Raw genomic sequence first — 22,533 nt, 5'->3', positions numbered from 1 at the left:
TGAGATAGCCTATTTGTTAGGCTACGCTACTGCTGACATCATTACAAGCAATTAGGTTAGATGCTTATTCAGTCACCTATTTAAACTAGAGCTTTGACAGTCATCAAATCTTGGCAATGGCAGATCTGGCTATGTTAGAAGACCTCTACGCGCCCGTAAGACGAAAACGAAACGAACAAAACGAAAGCATGTTTATAGCATCATTAAAACATCATTAAAATGAAGAAATAAATTAACCCTGCAACCGTGTAATTATTTAAATACTAGTAGCCCAGGCTATTACATTTTTACCATTATCCGGCCCACACGGGTCTGTGTCTCCTCCGCCACCTGTTATGCCCGAAATGGAAGCAGACCCGATAAGCGCGGACACTCGCTCCTCAGTCTGCGTCAATGCAAGGCTGGAATCCAGCTGGCCTCCTCCAGTCAGCTGGGTGCTGCGCCTACAGGCTGCAACACGCTTTTTGGTGGCAGGTTTGAGGTCTGACCATTTTTTCTTCACCTAAATGTAGCCTAAAGAATTACGATATAAGCTAATTACTATATATATATATATATATATATATATATATATATATAATATATATATATATCACGGATGTATAAATTAAATATTCCAACCTCAGCTGGAGTTTGATTGTCTACGGCAACGCTGTTGACCGCAGCAGTGATTTCCTTCCACACTGCATTTTTCTGATTTCATTCTATGCCACTTTTCACGCTGCCAAATAGAACTAATTGGTTCAGATTCTATTTCTAGGTCGGAGAAATTTCTCTTCTTGGCCGTATTACGCTTCTCCATGTCGTAAACTCTAGGGGCGAGGCCTCCTAAACCGTGAATATATAGGGGCGTGATATTTAAATGACGATTGTTTTAAGCCGCCACATTTATCAACGCCCGATCATTCTTACGCTGTGATTGGCGAGATACGAACGTTTCATGAATCACACGTGAACCCTGTCGTAAGATGATTCCTGCGCTCGGATCTGCGCTGGCTTCTACGTTAGATTGATAAATGAGGACCACTGTGTCTTCTCTCAGGCTTCACTTGATTCAGAACTGTGAGCGACAGTCGATCCATTTAACCAAAGAAATAAATTAATAAATAAAAAAGCAAACACAAAAAATAAAAAAACAGAGAGCCGGGTGCGGACCTGCCTCGTCGCCAACATCACTTAGCGCAAACAGGGACACAAACAGCACGCTCGACTCCGCGCCAGTCAATCAGCGTGCAATAAAATGAGACAGAGTGTCCATAAAGACAGCAGAGAAGAGCCTCCTTATGCCGGTGGCCGCTTGATTGCTCATAAAACAGAGGACGGGCACTTTAATGAACTGCAGTCATTTCTGGCTCATCTGCGTTAAAACCCACTCACTATCCACGCACTTGATTGCAGGACAGCGGCAGAGAGAGGAGCTGCCCCGGTACCTGGCATGTCCGTTACTCTTACCGGTGCGACTGTTTCAAACAGGAAATCGGGCTTTTAACATCCACTCCTACGGTCCTAGAACCGTAACAGCACCACACTGTGGCACAGGTTTTCAGCAGGTTTTCAACTACAATTACTCGACTATGTGATACCTAAACGACCTAAAGTACCCACGTGCAAATGTTCTTCTACAGTATCTTTTTAACTATGAATGATAACCGACATCACAGTCTGTTCAGACAGGCTGCATTCTTGCGGTGCCTTGTAGTGTTGAAATGAACCACACATGCAATAAATGTTTGTGCAGAATATCATGGACATATTATGCAGGTTGTAGCACTGCAGTATTGCATAATGCACGCAACAGATGAATGTCCAGTAAAGTCACTTTTATTTTTTTTAACAAAAGCATTTTCCATTGAGTTTGTTTATTGAGTCTTTTGTCTGTATAGAAGGGATGCAGGGTTGGTACCCTTAGGCTGTGTATTGGACAGGTTCTATTGAGAAAAAAACAATCCCTTTTTGGAAGCCAAGAGGGAGCAAATTATGAGCCAGCCTGCATTCTTATCCTTACATTACGATCCCTGATTGGCTGCTCTTTGACGTAAGCAGGTAGAGCTTATTGGCCGCCATTCTGCCACCCTGAATAGACAAAGAATCAGTGGATGTTGTGATAAATCAAAGGCACAATTAACTCTGTTCTGTGTTTCTCAATACTGTACCATAAAATCAAATCAGTTTATAACTTAGGAAACCTGCTACCAGGAGTTACAATGTGTTTTATTTTTTTATAAGAGAATACCCTAATTATAAATTGTATGCTTTGGGGGAAAATAGTGTTATTAATTTTTTGAATAAATGACAGAAATTAGAATTTTTAATATTCCAGAATATATAAGATAAGTTATTGATCAAAGTTATTTGTGAAATTTCTCCATGCAAAAAAAAAAAAAAAAACATCTGTACATTTCACAGAATAAACATCAATTGACTTTATCCTGGATACCGTATAGCTGTACATGGCCACAAAATTTTACTCATTTCACCAGTTAAGCTTGGGCTATTCAAATCCACCTGATTATGCTGTGCACACAGAAACTGTGTTTGCTAATAAAGTTTTTTTTTCTCCATTTTACTGCAATGGCAGGGGGCGCAAAGTTTTAACCAGCGCCCCCTGCAGTGCAATCTGTGAAACAAGACACCAGCCTTATGCGTCTGTCAAATTAAGGTAACAAAGTTAAAAACCATTCTTCAGGGTATCTTAATTTAATTATACCTGCCTTCATTAACATTTGATTTAAATGAAGGGGTTTTCCCTTGATACAGCCCCTCCTTAGCCTCTCCACAGGCTAATAGGGACGAGTAGTCTTTTTTTCATTGAGATATCAAAAACAGGCATTAAGCACACTATTGGTTGCCACTGACAAACACGACAATTGTTATCTTATTGAAACCCAAGAAGGAGCTGGGTTGCTTTGTAGTGCACTGTTCACCAATTCTGAGATACTGCATGCGTTGTAATGTTTGTGAAGGTGGTCTCTTTGCACAGCAGCCCTCCCTGACTTTCAATATTAATCCTGGCGTAGCTGGCTCAAGGTGAAACCACATATTTGGATGTAATCTGTGGGGCAGGTTCAGTGAGAATCAGTGTGCGTTTATAATGTATAAACACACGGACATGTTGGCAGATCGACGCGCAGCAGCGTTTTGCTGCTGCTTTGTTCTTAAGGTGAGTAGGGGCTGGGCTGAAAAATGGGCTGAGCGTAATAGATCACTCATATCTCAGCTGCGCAAACAAATGGCAAGCAAATGAAACTGCCGCACTGTAAATCATTAGGGAGCGGTTTACACAAGCATCTTTGCATCAACTGAACCATCTATCAGCTCTATCGTGGCAATGATGGAAGAGACTGTGTGTGCATGCTGCTGTATGTGATACTGTTCTGCGAGCATGGATACTGTTCTGTGGGAAGGGAAACCGTTCTGGGGGAAGGGATACTGTTCTGGGGAAAGGGAAATTGTTCTGGAAAAGAGATACTGTTTTGTGGGAATGATACTGTTCTGTGAGAAGGGATACTGTACTGGGGAACGGGATACTGTTCTGGGGTGAGAAATGCTGTTCTAGGGGAATGGATACTCTTCTGGGGGAAGGGATATTGTCCTGTGGAGTTTTGGTTTTTACTGCATTTATATAGCGCTTTTATCCAAAGCGCTTTACAATTGATGCCTCTCATTCACCCATTCACACACACTCACACACCAACGGTGAAAGGCTGCCATGCAAGGTACCAATCAGCTCGTTGGGAGCAATTAGGGGTTAGGTGTCTTGCTCAGGGACACTTCGACACGCCCAGGGCGGGGATCGAACCGGCAACCCTCTGACTGCCAGACAACCGCTCTTATCTCCTGAGCTATGTCACCCCCTGTACCAAATGCTCTGAATCATTTATTTATTACTTGCCTCCTCACTAACTTTTATGCAGATTCACACTGTGACCAGTGAAGTGTGCACTAAAGTTGCTTTTGTTTTTTTCTGTTTTTTTAATTTTATATTTATTAAAAATGCACACAATATTGTGCATCACTTAAAACTCAACCGTCTATACCAGAGGTGGGCAACGAGGGCCGTATCTGTTTCTGGTTTTCATGGCAACTTCTTACCTTAATTACTTAATTAGCCGTAACATTTACAGCATCTGACATTTTAGCTACATTTCTTGATAACCACATGAATGACGACTTTTTTTTCACCACGTGAAACATTTTACTGTGATCTAATCTACCAGTGAACCAGTGTTGGTGTGTACAGCCAATTAGCTCATTTAGCCTGAGTAATTGGTGGAAACAAAAATGTGCACACACACCGCTCCTCCAGGACCGGAATTTCCCACCCCTGGTCTATACACTACGTATACAGCAATGTCAAAGGAATCTGGATTACACAGAGGATTGGGAAGGGTAATTCTTTTTCATGTGGTCATACCAAATAACATTGTACGGGTTCATTTTCCAATTCTTTTTTGTATTGGCCAGAGGGCACTTTTCCAACTATTCTTCAATACAAATAAACCCTCTCACACTTACATCCTGGTTGGACATGTCCCAGTATGGTCTCTCTCCAAATGACATCACCTCCCACATGACGATGCCATAGCTCCAGACATCACTGGCGGAGGTGAACTTCCTGTAGGCGATAGCTTCTGGAGCAGTCCACCGCACAGGAATTTTCCCACCCTAGAAGAGAGAGGGAGAAAAAAGAGAGAAAGAGACTAAGAGAGGGAAAAACAGGCGCCTGGTTAGATGGGATTTTTCTGTATGACTCCCACTGGTTCAGCAGCTGTCATAATTACAATACTATGAGCTGCCGTCATCCACGCAAGTTGCCAGAATTAAGTCTCGTCATAGCTCGGGAGTTCCCATTTCTAAGCCACCAAAAATTATTCCCAAAACTGGATGCAAATGGGTCAGGAAAAAGTCAGCATGTCTGTTCCCGCTGGATGAGCCAAACTGCTTCCAGGCCTTTCTCAGCACAGTGCCCTGCTGAGCTTCACAAACTCAATTAATGGACCTGTTATGAGATCAGATGGGCGATCCGTGCCCTGTGCGCAGCAGGAGCCTTCTCCATGTAAATTAGCTCCCCCTGGAGGATCGGGGGTGTCACAGCACATTCAGAGCTCACACAAAGATCTTTTCAGCAGCCTGCAGTGGCTTCCTCAACCAGTAAGTTCTTCTCCAGCGCACAGACATCACTATTGCCTGCTCATAGCTATTTTGACAAATTTAACCCTCATTCATTATCCATTTACTGAGCATTTAGCTGTACAAAATAAGTATTGTACCTTACTGAACCTGTGTTTAGCAGTTGCCTATGACCATGAAATGCACTTTTTGTACGTCGCTTTGGATAAAAGCATCTGCCAAATAAATGTAATGTAATGTAATGTAAAGCACACTGACTCAGTTTCCACCTACATGGCCACCATGTTGTTTTATTTTTTCCTGGAAAATCATGTGGGTAGGGGGAGACAAAGACAAAGGCCCAAAGGCTCTCTGTATCAGTAATTGGTGAGGGAACCCACGCCCGTAGCACAACCAGCAAATTTGGCTCATGAGAACTGACAGGGACTCGTTTAAGATTCCCATCCACTCCTGCACAAACCCCCAAGGTAATTTTCCGTATATATCCAGGAGGTGTGCTCTCTTAATCTTAATCATACCAATTAGCTTCAACGTGTTCACTTTCAGATAAGCCTCATTTCAAAGGAACTTTAGATGCGCAAGCCTCCCTCACCCGACTCACATCTATCTTCTCCTTACATGCAGCAAATCCTTTATAAGCGCTAGAACCAACAGGCGGAGTGTTGAGATGAGGTCTGAATTCCTGCCAGAGTGGCCTCTTCTCCATATTAGGCTTCTGCACATCTGCTTTCGGGGCTCTGTGTGTCAGGCACAAATATGGTGGGTAGTGCCGTGATCCTGGGTGAATACCGTATTACACCCTGGACAGTGACGGGGCCTCCTGGAACATTTTTGTGAGAAAAGCTATGGACTGTGAACACCAGCTAATAATCAAAACATGGAGGTGCTCAGAAGGACAGGTCTACCTCTGTTTTTCCCCACAACCTACAACAACAGCATGACTTGTCCCGAGACCATAGCTGCAAGCCATGGGTCACGTGAAAAAAAGAAAAGGCAGGGGGAAATCTCAACTGCTGTGTGAGAGAAATGATAAAAAATATCCTTGGAGGGGCTTGCAAAGGTGAATTATTCAATGAACTGTTATGAAAACGTCTTGTCATGAGAATCTTCTTGGTCTGTATGTCTGAGAGGCATTTGCTCTGTGTCATTCTCCATATTTTTTCCCCACAACTGCATTATTACATCACTTCCTGTGTGTTCTCTTGCCCCAGGACTCAGCAGAGTCCAGGAACGGCAAGCGCCACAAGATTTATTTTTTTTAAACTAATAACATTTTCATGGCTGCTTTAAGGCCACTATGCGGATTCCATGTAATTAATGCTGAGGGGAAGCCAGCCTGATTCTAGCCTAGTTTTAATAAAGCAAATTGCAGAAATGCAGAGACAAACAAACGAGAAAGCAAATACAGCATATGATGAAAAAAAATATTATTTTAATAACTTGGAAGAAGTGAGTAGCTCGAGGAAGACAGAATCGTAAGAAAAATGTGTTGAGAGAATGAGAGTCTTCCTTCATCAACAAAGCCTAACACACACACTGAAGAGCTTGGGTCTATGCCAGGCCTGAAGATACATCAACAGTGGGAAAAAGAAAGAGTGAGGGAGAAAAAGAGATTACGAGAAAAGTAAGATATAGAATTCGAAATAGAGAAAAAAGATTGAGAGAAATGAGGTGAGAACGGATGAGAGGAGAAAGAGCAACAGAGAGAGAGAAGGGAGAATGCTTGTTTGATCGTGTTTTCTGGGGTACAGATAAAAACAAGGGATTAAACTGCTGCGCAGCGCAAAAGGAGCAGGCCTCAGAGAGAGAGACCAATGCTATTTTTCCCCCATGGTGAGGATTTTACATCACAGTGAGGCGTATCAGAGATGGCAGTTTGGGGGGGTGGGGGGGTGGGGGGGCATGAAACATGAAAAGAAAGCATGTTGATTGAGAAAATTTAAATCCATACAAACATTTCTATTCTCTACGTCCACTCCAAGACGAGAGCAAGTGGGCACTGGCTGAAGGTCACCTTGGTGTGAGCACTGGGGTCACAGTGCAGGATTAGGCCATACATAATGAGGAGGCATCCGGGTCATCCGTTTGACGGACGGCTGGGGGAAGGCTTTGCAGGGAATTGTCAGGTTGCTGTCAGGTTAAAAGCAATCATTGTAATGTCTGTGGCTGACAGGGCCAGGGGCCAGCGGCAGCTAAAGCTGTTGTGTAGCTGGGCAGCGCAGGGTGATCTACGGGTGCGGGTGGCACAGGCACACAGAACAACCTGTCCTTTTTCACACACTGACAGCATCGTTAAACATGCAAACATGCACACGCACACAAACATACATGTAAACACATACAATATGTGCACATGAACATATTAATAAGCAAATACACTGCAGATTCACACACGGCATCAATGATACAAATATATAGTACACACACGCACACACGCACACACATGCATGCACACACATGTGCACACGCACGCACACACGCACACGTACCCACACCCACACCCACATCCGACAATAGAACAAACACAGAGAAGAATGTAACACGCTCTTCCCTCTCATTCTCAAACAGGCACAAATGTATGTTCTCTCATGTAAAGTTAATATATGCATACTGCCATACATTCTTATAAATATTAATGTAAATCATAACCAAATAATGTTGCTTTCCATTATTCATCGTTCAATAGGAGTACTAACATTAAAACGGTGGAATACGTGCACTCCCACACGTCTGCATAATTTGCTTTATGAACATGCAGGATTAAATATTTGCCACACAGTTCAAATGACCTCGAGGGACCAAGTCTACAATAGCTCTCCATCTCTCATCCTTGTTTTTATTGTACGGTTAAGCTCTGATCGATACGTTTTCCCACACGGGGAACCGAACGCGTAGCCGTTAACCTCTTCTGCTACGCCAGCTCTTTTCTACAACCAACTGTCTATCTATTTTAAAACAAAGTGCATTGGGATGGGGCGCGCCCCGGGCCTGTGTTTACTTAGGCGGGACAGAGTGGTCCATCAGCGCCCGATTAAGGGCCGAGGAACAGGCACCGGCCATCGGAAATGCGTCAGGGGGAGAAGGAAAAATTGACGCAATTCTTTCAGCCCATTGGAAAGCTAATGACTAGGAGTTGGCCTGGCAACAAAAGAGCCAGGTGAGCTTGAGCTCCCGCATTAGCCTCCGCGCGGCTAGAAAACTCAGATAAAAAACGAGGGTTTTCACTGAATGAGAAGAGGGAGATCTTATCCTGGGTCTCTCCTGCACACACATGCTCACACTTTTTATGCAGGCTCACATTGTGCCCTTGAAATTAAGGCATGCGGTCTGTCAAACTTGTTAAAAGCAGACTGTGTGTTACTTCAGACTCAACAATTCATATGGATCTGCACACAGAAATGGCATCGGAATCTCCATTACACAGTAGATGGGGATGGCTAATGGCTTTTTTTATTGTGCAGTTATGGAAAATCACATTGCAGGAGACATTAAGCATCTTTTTTATTCTTACTGGCTACTTTTGCACTTCATATCTAAGGCCATTTTGAAAAGGCTGTACTGTTTTCATATGGTAATGTCCCACAGTTGTACAATCCTGCCAATGTTGAGGAAGCCCTGTAACCTAATTGTGGTTGTCCTTTCGCTGGGGTTGAAACTACTGGGAAAGTAGTCTGTTTCAAAGAACAGTAAAACAAATATGGACATTTATCCAGGCAGTGTCTCAACCAAGACCCATTCTTTACCCATTACTCTACACTGCCAATCAAGGTCACTGCATGTTAACTTCTTTCAAAATTGCTATCAGGAAATCCTTCTCCTTCACAAAAGCAGTCATCTGAGAATCTCATGACATTTACCTATAGCCTCTCACAGGTGCTCCTGACATGCTTATAAACACATTGTGGCCATTCTGCATGCAGACGCAGCCCCATCCCTGCCGGGCATGTAGCCCGCTTTATTAGCCTCCTTGGCGAGGGTGAAATCTATTTTGATTCTGTCATCACTGGTACAGGGACAGTGAAAGACAAGAGTCCCAGATGAACCAGATGCAGAAAACCAGCCAATCAAACATATGAACACTGAATTCCTCACAGACCTGATGCAAAGCCCTGATGAAAAAACCAACTGCTTTATTTTTTTAGTTCCACTATTCCTGTATCATGCGCTTCTTTTTATAAACCATGTCACAGTACTGGATGAATCAGAGACCACGCAATCAGGTACCAATATTTATTAATGCCTGCCCTATATGAGAACAGACTGCATAAACGGTGCATAGACTGTTTTTCAAGGCTGACACTAGTAGTAACATTATATAAGTCAGCACTATCCCAGTGCCCACTTTCCTACAGGGTGGTATCTGGCACATTTATCCTTGACAAACAGCAAGATAATTACTCTGAATCTCAAACAGAACTCATTTGAGAATCATCATTTAGACCTGAGGGAGGATTCAGGAAACAGGATTTGCACAATTGCTTTCGAGGTCAGGAACATCATGCAATTTGAAAAAGGAAAGCAGTAATTTTAATAAAAGCAACAAAAAAAAAATGGTAGAAACACATTGCGTACTGGGAATTAAACAAAATGTTTTGTTCTCAGCTGCTTTTTTTCTAAAGATAGTAAAAAAACAACTGCTTTTATCAGGCTACAAATGTCTGACAAAGAATTGGTATGAAACCTGAAATTAAAAGGGCAAACAAATAAGAAAAATCAATGTTGTCTCTACCTATCGCTCTAAAGTAAGCAGGGCAGATCTCATTTGGTGAAAAGGGCAAACCTTACTCCCACCCAAGCTCCAATGGTTTTATTTTCTATTTGAAACAGCAGTGGACCAGCTAGTCCTGTAATGGAAGCTGCCAGTCTGTCAGCCAGGTACATTTTTCATGCTGAGCTGAGGAATAGCACTGCATTTTATTTCTCACTTTTTATGCTTCTGCAGGTGTCTACTCTGATGCCTGATCAAAACTGACAACATTGTTTACACTGCAGATGGCCTGCGGCCTCCTCCCCCAGCCTTATCCACGCTGGATGCGAAGGCCGAGAGGGGTAGCCCCCACTCCTCATGGCCTCTCGGGGGGTAAAACTCTACCTTTTTTATCAAAGCCCCAGCCAAAAACGTGCCATCCCACGTGTAATTATAAAGCAGGAGAAATGAAATAAAGAGCCAGCATGGTGCTCTATCAGGATAGCAGAAGGAATGGGAGATAGATAAAAACAAAAGCAAGGAATAATTACATCAGTTCACCTGGTAGGTTTTGCCAAGCTAAGATGTATTTTATGTGACTCACATTCTCATGGCTGGACTATACTGTGTTGCTTTCCTGACTGATATCTCAGATTGTATCAGGTTTCATCTAAAATTAGTCTGGACCACTGCCGTAAATTGACGAACACTTAATCACATTTTAATACATCCTAGACTCTGATCTATGGCTGCTTGAGTCTGCAGTGTACATGCAAACCAAAGAATTCCTGCAACATGTTTTCAGCCTCAGACAGTACGCACTCATCTTCACCCCCAAAATGTCAGAAAGCAAAATAAGAGGCAAGACCCCAGAATTATGGCCCACCCTGGTATCTAAATCCAGATTATAAACCCATTTCTTCAGCTCTTCTTATTCTTAAAAAACTCCAAATCCATGAATGCCAATTCATTTCCAGACCAGCTCAAGAGCCTGCTCTATTCTACAGCCTGCTCCCACCTGCTCTCTACCTCAGCAGTTAATAGCTGATGATACTGTGAAATGTGGGCATTGGCAGCAGCTTAACTGCTTTTCAAGTGAGTTTATTTTGCCACTAAAAATAAACTCAATTCTTTAAACAAAACTGAAAATGGACTACATTTATTTTCGGAGATTTACCTCTGGATATTCCTTAGAGACATTGGGAAATAGAAAGGAATTTTACACATTTCTTCTCACTAACATTTTCTCAGTTTGTATTTTAAGAGCAAATTTCATACATGCAACCTCAGTACATATTATTTATAAAGTGTTCCATTATGATATTCTTAGAACACCTTGACGTTGCATTCACCTTTATCTTGGTTACCTTTCCAGTCGTCAAACCATCATTGCTCTCTTTCTCGTAAATGTGGGAAGCCATGTATTTCCATTAGATGTTATCTTTGAAGTGCTCTGGGAAATGTCCAGAATTAAAAATGTAACACACGTTGATTGATTTGATACAATAAATAAACAAGGACAAATGAAGGGTTGAGCTGGGACACTGCCTTTGTTAAAAGTGTAACACATTTTGAATGACTGATTGATCGATTGATTGATTGATTGATTGCATGAAGGGAATACAATGAATTAACAGGTTCATCTTTGACCACCGGCTCCTCTGCTTCATTTAGAGGCGCACGCTGAAAGCTCAGGGGGGAAGATGGCGGTCTGTTTATCTAGCCTTTGACCGAAGGACCTCTCTGTGTCTGATCCCCAGCAGTGATGCGACGAATGAGAAAGAGATGGGGAGGGGAACACTACCTCCATTCAGTGGAGTATGGGACAAAGCCTCAGACAATAGTGTCTGCAACTGCCAATACAGCAGGTCATTTAAAAAAATCAATCATCGATACTCTGCACACCACCCCCACCTTTAACCGACACTCGCATCCCAACTCTGGTGCTGTACCTGGCACAAAATGCTCATCGGGAAGCTAGCTATTCCACATGGCCCGGGCGTCCTATAAATTAAGAACGATGGAGACAGCACAGCTACGGCCTTGCGTGGGGTAGATAGAATTTTAATGGGATTCTGAAAATATTGTTGTGGAAAAAAGAAAAATGGGGAGGAGATTAATTAAACAGAGGAGATTAATTCATAAGAGGAGGTCGATGTGTGATTCAATCAAGTCGTGTCAGCAAGATTTAATTAGCCTGATTCCTTGGCCTTGCCTGGGATGGCCTCGCTGCGTTTCCGTGAGCATAACAGCCCGAGTCCGCAGAACGAGGGGGCAGGGTGTGTGTATTAATTATTGGCCGACACGGCGACACCCAGGACTCGACGACCCCCAGCAGTGCTATCAGCTTCACCTTCACAAATGCCATGACCTGATGTCACCACAAAGTCATAAGGTCACGTGGCAGGCTTGGAAAGACACAGCACGCTTGACCACACTGCAATCCTATGTGCCGAGCTGGAACTGAATTTGGAATCAGGACAGAGGAAGCCATAAAATTAAAAAATAAAAACTATAACTGCACCACATGGTTTGAGCATCACATATTGTTTTGCAAAATATGAATGACAGATTTCTTAAACTGCAATTTACACATGTCAGCAAACAATAAACAACAGTTTGACTCAATTAGTTTGTCATTTGGGAATTGATTAGATTGCCATTATGTCTGTATTGCCCGCAGTTTCCTACATGATACAGCTTTGATGACACAATTAAGAGTCAACACTGTTGAGCAGCGTGTGCCACAGGGCCTACTATAAACGCTGGTTAACCCTACATTCCCTTTGGAGGGTAAGGTTTAACTGATCAGGTCTGAATTTGAATTTGAATTTCTAGGAAAAGCCCATCATCTCCACATTTTCGGATAGCAACAACATAAAATAGGTCCTTCATTGGTCATCAGAGATTCTGAAGTGGACCGAACCACAGTGGAACAAGCGTAGTGGGTGTCTAACGTCAGCAAGAAATCGAACTTCTCACCACGTCTTCTATTTCTTACGAACGATATGCTGAAAACAAGTCGATTGTGAGAACAAAGACCCCAATTCCTGGTTAAAAATCCAAATAAAAATATTCCTTAAAAAACTCCCCAATTCTACGGTTAGCGAGAAGTGCACAGAAATGCTGAACGAGCACCTCGGCCTTCTGAGCAGCCTATGAGGACTTACTGCAGCTGCTTGTTTCAGCTCTTTAAGATGTTTCTACCTTTTTTTCCTCATTTCTAAAATCCATTTCTCTCCACAGCCTCTTAGCACTGTTCTTTGTCTAGTGCTTCTAATTATGCTGTACAAACAGCTTTGACAAAACAGCACCATTATTGCTTTCAAGAGGGGCGTTTGGTCTCTTCGTACCTGCGAAGCGGATACACAGGGGTATTGTGTAAACAACTGTTCATTTACTTGATCACAGAGCCACAGAAAGTAAGGTAATCTGGATAAACACTGCAGAGGGGCTGACATGCACTTTTAATTTACAGCAGCATCTGTTAGTAACTTATGATCAGTTTAGCTTTAACTCATTTTACTTACCTAATGTATTAATGAACATGGTTAAGACATCTCATTACACAATCATGAAAGCCACCTAAAAATGACAGCCCACATATTGGTAAATGGACTGCATTTATATAGCGCTTTACAATTGATGCCTCTCACACACACACACACACACACACACACACACACACCACAAAACAACCACCAAACAAACACACACCACACACACACACACACACACACACACACACCAATGGTGAAAGCCTGCCATGCAGGGTACCAATCAGCTCGTTGGGAGGAATTAGGAGTTAGGTGTCTTGCTCAGGGACACTTCGACACGCCCAGGGCGGGGGATCAAACCGGCAACCCTCCGACTGCCAGACAACCGCTCTTACCTCCTGAGCTATGTCGCCCCTTATTGTCCCCCATTTACCCTGTTCCATCAACTGGATATCAAGCTACTGTATGCTATACAATAACAGGGTATCAGTGCAAGTCTGCACCACCGAAGACTGACAACACAAAAGACTGGCTTCCAGAAAACTCAACAAACTGCAAAAGAAGACTGAAAAGGGTCTGATAGTGAAAACCGTCTAACCCAGAACTCAGTGGGATTGACCCATAAAGTAGTATTCCAGCACTCAATGTCAAAGCAGCGATGCATTCATATGAAACACTCAGGGCTCAACTGTTGGTTAAACACAGACACACAGTTCCTGACATTTAAAAGTCCCCTTCACCAGAGAAACAATCCACAGCCATCTGAAATATTATAAAAATGTATGTACAATGCATAACTTTCGTAGAACTTCTTTTTCTTGGTTTGTCCCCAAGCAAATCTACACCGTAAGGGTTTCATTCTCATCACAGGTGCTCCTACATCTGCACACGGGAGGGCTTTGTCATAAAGTTGTGTTTGGTGTTCAACTTGTAAATCACAAGAGCCGGTGGGGCTTTTGCCCCAAATTTCGAGAGTGCTGTCATCTGCTACCCCTCCCCCCCCCCCCAACCGGCAGTCCAGCCCCTCTTTCGTCGCAGCCTCCACCCTGCCTACTTCCGTCGCCACCTGCTGCTCGCCGCCACCGCCACTCGGCCCCGCCCATCACCTCAGCCGCAATTTGAATGATGTAAACATCGACTGACTGACCATGCTGGTAACCAATCTACACCCTGAGCCAACCAGAGGAGGATGGGTTTCCCCCTTGAGTCCGGTTCCTTCCAAGGTTTTTCTCCCATCTGCCACACAGAGTTTTCCTTGCCACTGTTGCTTTAAGCTTGCTCTTGTGGGGGGTTAGGCCAGGGTTGTCTGTGAAGCGTATTGTGACATGGCTGAGAAATACGCTACATAAATAAATTTTGAATGAATCATTGATTGATTGATTGAATGCTAACCATTCTCTCACTCAGAGGACATAGTCTGTGTCCATTAAGTTACATTAGCAAGGAGAGAGTCAAAAGCCGCAGTGCTACATTCTGCTGCTACTAATGGACGAGTATTTTAGGTGAAAGAAGAATTCAATTTGGTGAGGTGTATCTGGCAAGAGATCCGATGACCTTTACAGAATCATGATCACATTAGCCAAATATACCTCAAGTGCCACAAGACCATGTAAAGGCATACATGAATTTATTTTTCCAGCAAGATGTCATAAGCCACGATGTTTACCTGCCCAGACGAATCATGGCAAACCTAAAACTCTCAAAACAAAAAGCCCAGCGATATTTCTCAAAATGTCAAGCACTGGACCGATACACATAAAAACACCGTAAGCACGGATTTTGTCGGGCCATTACATCGGGGGATTCAGCTTTGATTTTTCGCAGTGCAGTGATGTCATCGCGCTCCTGCTTTCCCGGGTTTTAAGAATAATATAAAAACCCCAGAAGTGGTCTTTATGGGATAACAGGGTCTAAGCCGGGAGGACCTGCAACACTTCCCTCCTTAAATAGGTATGTAGAGGGGATAAACGGACTCACCAGGGAGCTGGTATACGTGGGGTCTGAGGTGTTGTCCTGCAGGTAGCGAGACAGGCCGAAGTCAGACACCTTGCACACCAGATTGCTGTTGACCAGGATGTTCCTTGCGGCCAGGTCTCTGTGCACGTAGTTCATTTCTGACAGGTACTTCATCCCGGCTGCGATCCCACGCATCATTCCCACCAGCTGGATCACAGTGAACTGGCCGTCGTTTTGCTGTGGAGATGGAGGACATGCATGTTTCAAAGCAGCAGTGGTTGTTAACATCTAAACGCCCTTTGCTAAGATGCTCGGCCTCTAAGAAACAGGCTCCTGACACTATAGAGTAAGAATCAAAGACTACATAGTCGCTAATAAGCAGAAACTACTGACACTGTTCGTAAGATACTCTGGCTCAAAGAATCACAAACCACTGACAATGTTCATAAGATGATCTGTCTCTAAGAACCCAGACTACTGACACTATAGCAAAGATGCTCTGTTTCTAAGAACCACAAACAGATGACACTAAGTTAAGACGCTTTCCGTTGATAAGACTACTATTACTATGGCTAAAAAGGACCCAGTCTCTGAGAAACAGACTAATGATATTATAGCTATGATACTGCACACGCTCTAAGAAGCACAAAGGCTCATGTAGCCATACACTACTGCATTAGCAGTAATGCCATTCTGTAGTACGCCATGAGTGATGGATTGCTGGGTGAAAACCATTAGTTTGTTTAAAGCATGCATCAAATTAATTTTCTTTGTGGTATTTAATCTTGGAAAATTAATAAACACTACTCGGGAATAATAAACATCATCATCATCAAAACGGATTTGTTTACAGAGCATTTTTTCCCCTTAATGTGGTGAAAATAGGCCTCATGAATATGTATACTTTGGCACCGCATGACTACGGCGTGTGAGTAATGTGCCATGCCTTTCCAGCTCTGTGCGCCCAGCATAACGTGTCCCGTGGGACATGTGCTCCAGTCCTCCAAACCATACCAATTCATTTCTGTCCTTTTTAATCCCCCCTCTCTCTCCCTCTCTCTCTCTCACTCTCTCTCCCCCCCTCTCTCTCTCCCTCTCTCTCTCTCTCCCCCCCTCTCTCTCTCTCTATTCCTCTCTCTCTCACTTTTTCTTTGCTTGTTAAATTAGAGAACACTGGGAAGGAAAAGCCGTATCTGTTTCGTATCGTTGGCCCTCTGACGCCCCGCAAGAAAAATGCCAGTTCCAGCAGACTCGCTCATTTCACGATGACCTACTTTTTTCAGAATGGCGGGGAGGCCTCGGAATTTCTACGGAAACAGAGCCTTAACCCGAACACTCATTTCCCGGCAAGATTCATCAGATATCTTCTAACTGTACCAACTATGGGAAGGTCAGGCATCTTTGCCCGGAGCTATTCCTGATCAGCAGGAAGCACCATAGCAGCTCTCTTTTAGATTGCACGATTATTGCGTTATTAATTTCCTAGCCAGACAGAGCATGGTGGGGGAAAAAAAACTCATCAACTCAAAACTCATAAATAAACATGATGAAATAATATTAATATAAAAATACAGTTTGCAGATTTTTGGATGCATGCTAAATGAGTTTGGCATCAGATTGATGAATTGATCATTCATGACTGAACACGGTAACCAGGGTGACATTGACTGTTGCTCCACATTACATCAGCTCATTATCCAGCCAGGCTGTTGGGCATGTGCCTGTCCGATAGCCATAGGTCATGATCTCCCACGAGCCAGCTTGCAAGACTGGAGACACACTCACTGTTGATTTTCACTATCACCACCACCTGGTAAACACCAGTAACAACAGTGTGTGTGTGTGTGTGTGTGTGTGTGCAACTGTGTGTGTGTGTGTGTGTGTGTGTGTGTGTGTGAAAGTGTGTGTGCGTGTGCACGCGCATGTGTGTGTATGTGCATGTGTGTGTACTTGCACGCATTAGTCTGTGTGTGTGTGCGTGCATGCGGAGTGCAGTGCTCTCCCTAAAGAGGACGAGATGGTTTCAGCACCATCACCCCAAGGTGCACTCCACACAGGCAGAATGCAGGCATCTTAAGTGACGATTCCAGGCTGGTCTTCCTAATTCCCCACTCCGTCATAGTGAGAAGACTGGTGGATGTCAGCAATCGATGCACAGATTTGCAGAATGAGATGCCTGCTTTGTTCAGCGTTCCTTTGCAGCGCTTCCTACAGGTCCACGAGTAGACAACTCTCCAGCAGGACAATCAGAATCATCATCCTGATTTTATTTTATTTCATGAAACAGATTCCTCCTTATTATCAATTGCTGGACTGGCTGCCTTTTTTTAAATGAATTAAATAAAATTGTTATAATTGTTTGCATGAACTGCTAAATTTTGACAAGTGAGATAGCTGAAGATCTAGCACTCTATTACAAACATACTGTAAGTCCTGGAGGTGCAGAGCAACCTAATCCTATATAGAGTAAGCATACCAGCTTATGATATCTCTCCTCTCTCTCTCCCAATACTGAACTTAATGTTTGGCACATACCAATCAATACTGAAACTATAATATGTTAAATGCCAATCAATACATACTCTACTGTATCTTACATACATTTCAATCAAAACTGACACTACTACATGACACCACTGTATGTTACACTGATGCTACTGTTTGTCATATGTTAATCAATTTTTCTCCCCAATTTGGAATTGGCAGCTGTAACTCTCGAGTCAGAGCAGTGGCACCCTGGCCCACCCCAGGAGTACAGCGGCTGAACAGTGCCTCTCCATAAAACAGTGGCTATTTTCCGCCATGGAAAATCACAGAGCACGGCAGAGGGGCTACTGTTGGTCATGGGAGATGCGTGGCGCGTACTGATGACAGTCGATAGCTCACGGACTTCCGGAGGAACCCCTGGCATGCTTAAACTCACCTTTCTTTCTCCCGGGGAGAAATTGGGGTGTTGCCCCAGCAGATTGCCAGGTCATGGTAAGGCAATGAAATAACCCAGGCTCAGATCTGAAACGTCTCATAAACAGGCCCAGTCGGGGCTGATGGTGAGTGCCTTTAATGATCCTCGAGGGAACCCTGTGCTCACAGTAGCTCTGTGTGGCATTTATGTAACCTGGCCACCCTTGTCTTTTCCTTAATGCCAAATTTAAAAACATTTATTCCATCTGACAAGTCATCAATAATGCATCCTCTATATGATTCTGACGTATAATTCAGTTATTAATATTTTATTGAGCACTTACAACAGCACCGCATGCTAAAGTGTTACCCTTATTTTTTTTTTTTACTATTTTCTCTTTCTCTGTGGCCGGGTGCCACTGCACCGGTGTGCCACGGAACACAGGACAGGAAGTACTGATCTGCCCAACTCTGCTCCAGTTTTAAAATAGCCTTTCTGGAAATAGCACGCTTTGAACTGAATGCAAAGATCAATGAACGTGAGGGAAGTAAAAAAAAAAATAAATAAAAAAAACAACATGACCGTGAGTCAAACATAGCAGTAAGCGCAGGCACAGCCGGCAGGCCAACTTCAAACGCTTTCCAGGGCACACTTTAAACAAGTATCAGATCAAAGTGCAGAGGCAGCTGATCCTCAGGATTAAGGGACGGGGCTGAATACTGACTAAGCTGCACATTTTTATGAGAAAAAAATATATAGCACTGACATTGCACAGGTTAAAGTCTATTAAGACATGCACGTGTGACTATTGTAAAAAATTCCAAATAATTTAACATTCAACTAGATTCAGGAAGGTTCATACATAATTTAAGAAATAATGCATTATTACATATTAATAATGACTTAATTCATTCTGATGTTGTTTAACTGGAACCTTTCACTGTGTACCTCTTTACTTTGTACCAACCAAATTACTTCCAACGAAAAGACAAAGTTTATATTGCCAGTTCTCCACAGTATGTATGTAACAACAGAGTAAAGAATATATCTGAGTTAATAACACAGAAGTTCTGTTACTCAACTGTGGACCTGAGCGGCCGCAGTCTCTGCCCACTTTTCTTCCGGGAATGCACTTAACCACCTAATTCCACCAAGCACAGCCTTGATTGAACCAATTTAGCCTCACTCCCCAATTCCGAGAGCCTTAGTGCATTAAAGAGAGCCAGACAACCTGCTCAATTTCAGCCCGCCAAGGAGGGAATTGAGTGGGCCTCGCTATTGTACACTGTGTGGTAATTACCATTGTGCCTTCAATATGCTTCAATATTGCAAAGTCATTACATTCACTGAATTATGCCACATTATTGTTCCGTGAGATGTGCTCGTAAGTCACCCTCTTTGGGTCACCTTCACCGCCCTTGAGGCAAATCATTGAAGTGATCGTACAAAGGGAAAATGACATTCAGTTTAAACAGTAACCAATACGCTGGATGTGAAATCCACCACAATTAGCTGATTTATCACCACGGCTCCGTGTTTCAAAGTACCGCCTAACCGTGCACTCGTGGAGCGAGATGGCGGCCGTCTCTATTTAATTGTGGGGTGATGGTAATGCGAGCAGAGAAGGCAAGCGGCAGTGGTCTCCTACCCGCAGGAAGGAGTCCAGCGCTCCGTTCTCCATGAACTCCGTGATGATCATGACAGGCCGGCTCTTGGTGACCACGCCCTCCAGGCGGATGATGTTCGGGTGGTCGAACTGGCCCATGATGCTGGCCTCGCTGAGAAAGTCCCGCCTCTGCTTCTCCGAGTAGCCCGCCTTAAGGGTCTTGATGGCCACGTAGAGCTCCCGCTTGCCCGCCAGTTTGAGCCTCCCTTTGTACACCTCCCCGAACTCCCCTGGGAGACACGCAGCACTACTGTCACATGGCAATGCTCACCCAAACGGCAATTACAGTTTTCATGTTCCAACATTTGCACATTTGTACACAACTATTAAGGAGCAGAGGAAAACTGCTCAGTAGGACATTTCAGACTCAAAACCAAATTCTTGTTCCTCGTTTGCTTCGGTTAAACTGGGGTGTAAATGAGTGAAGGATCTGCTTGTTGTCCTTGTGATGTTTTAAAGTGACACTTATTTAGTAAACGCTGCACATTATGCATAAGCCTGCGAATGTGACACCACAATATTGAAAGAGCACTGCTCACTTACACACTGAATATTCACACCATACAGCTATTTAAATGCATTTCTACTGATGTGAGAAATGGGGCCCTTTCAAAAATGAAGGTAGCAGCACGACTCGTAAAAAGCATTGCTTTTGGCCCAGTACTACATCAGTCTCCCTACCTGCCCCAATGACCTCCTCAATCTTCACGCACGACACGTCGATCTCCTTGGCGAACTCGCGCACGGCCTCGTTGGGGTCCTCGTAGGTGAAGGGGTCGATGTAGATCTTCATCCCGGGTGAGCCTGAGAAGTAGGTTGGGCAGCCGATGGGGGAGTGGCAGTTAGTCAGATCTGGTCTCAAAGACAGTTCTAAAATAATGAAGGGGTGGCAGGACCACAGAGAGAAACTTTAGCCGCGTAGCAGTCCAAGGGCACCGAGGACATTCCTCTGAAAAAGGAACTAAACTTGACTTCATGTATATTGAGCATGGGGTTGGGGGTGCAAAAGCAGTGCTCCAACTTGGGATTTGAACCGGCAACCCTCTGGTAATGAAGCCCCTATTCTGGACTCTAAATACATTAACTCAACACAAAAGAGACCAGTCTTCTCAGTCACACACTAAGTTACTCTAGGTTTACTAATACTGTAAGAAACTGAGGTCAAGTTTAGATAATGTTTTTTAGAGGAGTGCCCTAAGGTTCCCGTGAGAGTACAGCACATCAAGCAGTAGCATCTGCAGCAAAACAGCACCAGATCTGGGCTTGAGAAGAAAAGAACAATGTTAATTGGATGCATTTACAGCTCAGAAGAGAACATGTGCACATCGAGCTTTCCAAGGGTTTCTGGCTATGGCATAACCCACAATGCACCAGCCACAGGCTGCCGACTGGAGATACCCCAGCTGCACTGTGTCTCTGCGGCTGAAAGATGTTTGATGAATAAAGCTTTGCCTCATCAGACAGGAGAGACTCCTGAATATTAGCAGTCAGAGGAGGATATATAGGAGCCGTCCCTCCGACTGGCGCTGGCTTCGCCCTCCTTTAACAGCCGTGGAACCAATTTCCGAAGAGCCTTTTTTCCCCCCTCCAGGACCCATACATAAACTGATAAAACCGACACAACATCAAATTACTCTTTATGCCAGCAAGGGGTGAGTCACCGATGGGAGCGGGTGGAAATCGAGCACCGTTCTTTCTGAGGGCAAATGAAAAACACGAACAGGTGTGTGTGCGCATGTGTGTGCGCGTGTGTGTATGTGCGTGTGTGAGGAGTGTGTGTGTGTGTGTGCGTGCCTGCATGCAGGCAAAAGTGTATGTGGGTGTGGCTAAACGTTCAGCCTACAAAAGAACAGTAAGAGCATAAGACAAACCTCCCCCATTAACTCTGGTAAAACAGACATTGTGCCACTTAAAATATCCAGCAGATTTTTTTTTTAAGTTTACACAATAATAATCAGAAAAGAGAAATGTTTGAAAAATCTAAATTATGAGAAGGAATTCCCGCCAATGCTCCCTTGTGGTTTATTCACAGTGCAATGTTTGATCCCAGAGGCCTGACAAAGAGCTGTTGGGTCAAAATGTTGCACTGTGAATAAACCACAAGAGAGCATTTGCTGGCGTGCGGGTATTCCATATTTTCACATTGTCTCATTCTTTTGTCACACACTTGGTCGCGCCAGTTTGATGTGCATATACTACATTCTTTACAAAGATAAATTATGAAAACTAAACCACTGCTACATTTTCCGTATTTATTCACTTATTTATATTTTTTGCTATACTGGTTACTGACCAAACTAAGTCAGGTCACACATACATACTATATTGCATTGGCTAATTCAAAGGTATTCAGTTGATTTCCATTTAAGCATTTTATTCACTGGCCACAGTGTGACAGCCACTGCCACTATGAATGATGGGATGCCTCACTACAGCCATGGGCCAAAATCATCGCTTGAATCTCTTTAGAAAGCAATATCACAGGAGCCTACAAAACTACAGCCAATGACATTTTCAGATTACAGCGAAACATGTCTATGGTAACGCTGAGTCACAGAGCCATATCTTTCTGCTTTTTCTGGGTCAAGTTGAACGTTTTGATGTTCCTTCCATGCCTTCTGAGGGAAAACCTGGAAGTCACAGGTGAGATTGACAAGCGGACGAGTGATGTCAAGCTCTGAGGACATGAATCGGC

At 43.6% G+C, this 22,533-nt stretch overlaps 1 protein-coding gene across 4 annotated transcripts in view; it reads right to left on the bottom strand.

The window, feature by feature from the left end:
* Positions 1–22,533, bottom strand: part of LOC135253442 (ephrin type-B receptor 1-B) — a 243,604-nt gene that overhangs the window by 14,128 nt on the left and 206,943 nt on the right. For 3 of the 4 annotated variants that reach the window (XR_010329615.1, XM_064332731.1, XM_064332733.1), the window contains exons 10-13: positions 20,520–20,708; positions 19,821–20,068; positions 15,292–15,507; positions 4,516–4,665 (exon numbers count right to left, since the gene is read on the bottom strand). Coding sequence is in view for 3 of the 4 variants with exons in the window: in XM_064332731.1 (XP_064188801.1) it covers positions 4,516–4,665; positions 15,292–15,507; positions 19,821–20,068; positions 20,520–20,708 (803 nt within the window). In the remaining variant the exon portion in view is untranslated. The remainder of the gene's footprint in view (positions 1–4,515; positions 4,666–15,291; positions 15,508–19,820; positions 20,069–20,519; positions 20,709–22,533) is intronic. The other variant, XM_064332732.1, reaches the window with a different exon arrangement.

Source organism: Anguilla rostrata, chromosome 4 (assembly GCF_018555375.3).
Source record: "Anguilla rostrata isolate EN2019 chromosome 4, ASM1855537v3, whole genome shotgun sequence".
NCBI classification, from domain to species: domain Eukaryota; kingdom Metazoa; phylum Chordata; class Actinopteri; order Anguilliformes; family Anguillidae; genus Anguilla; species Anguilla rostrata.
This window is presented reverse-complemented; position numbering and strand designations above follow the sequence as displayed.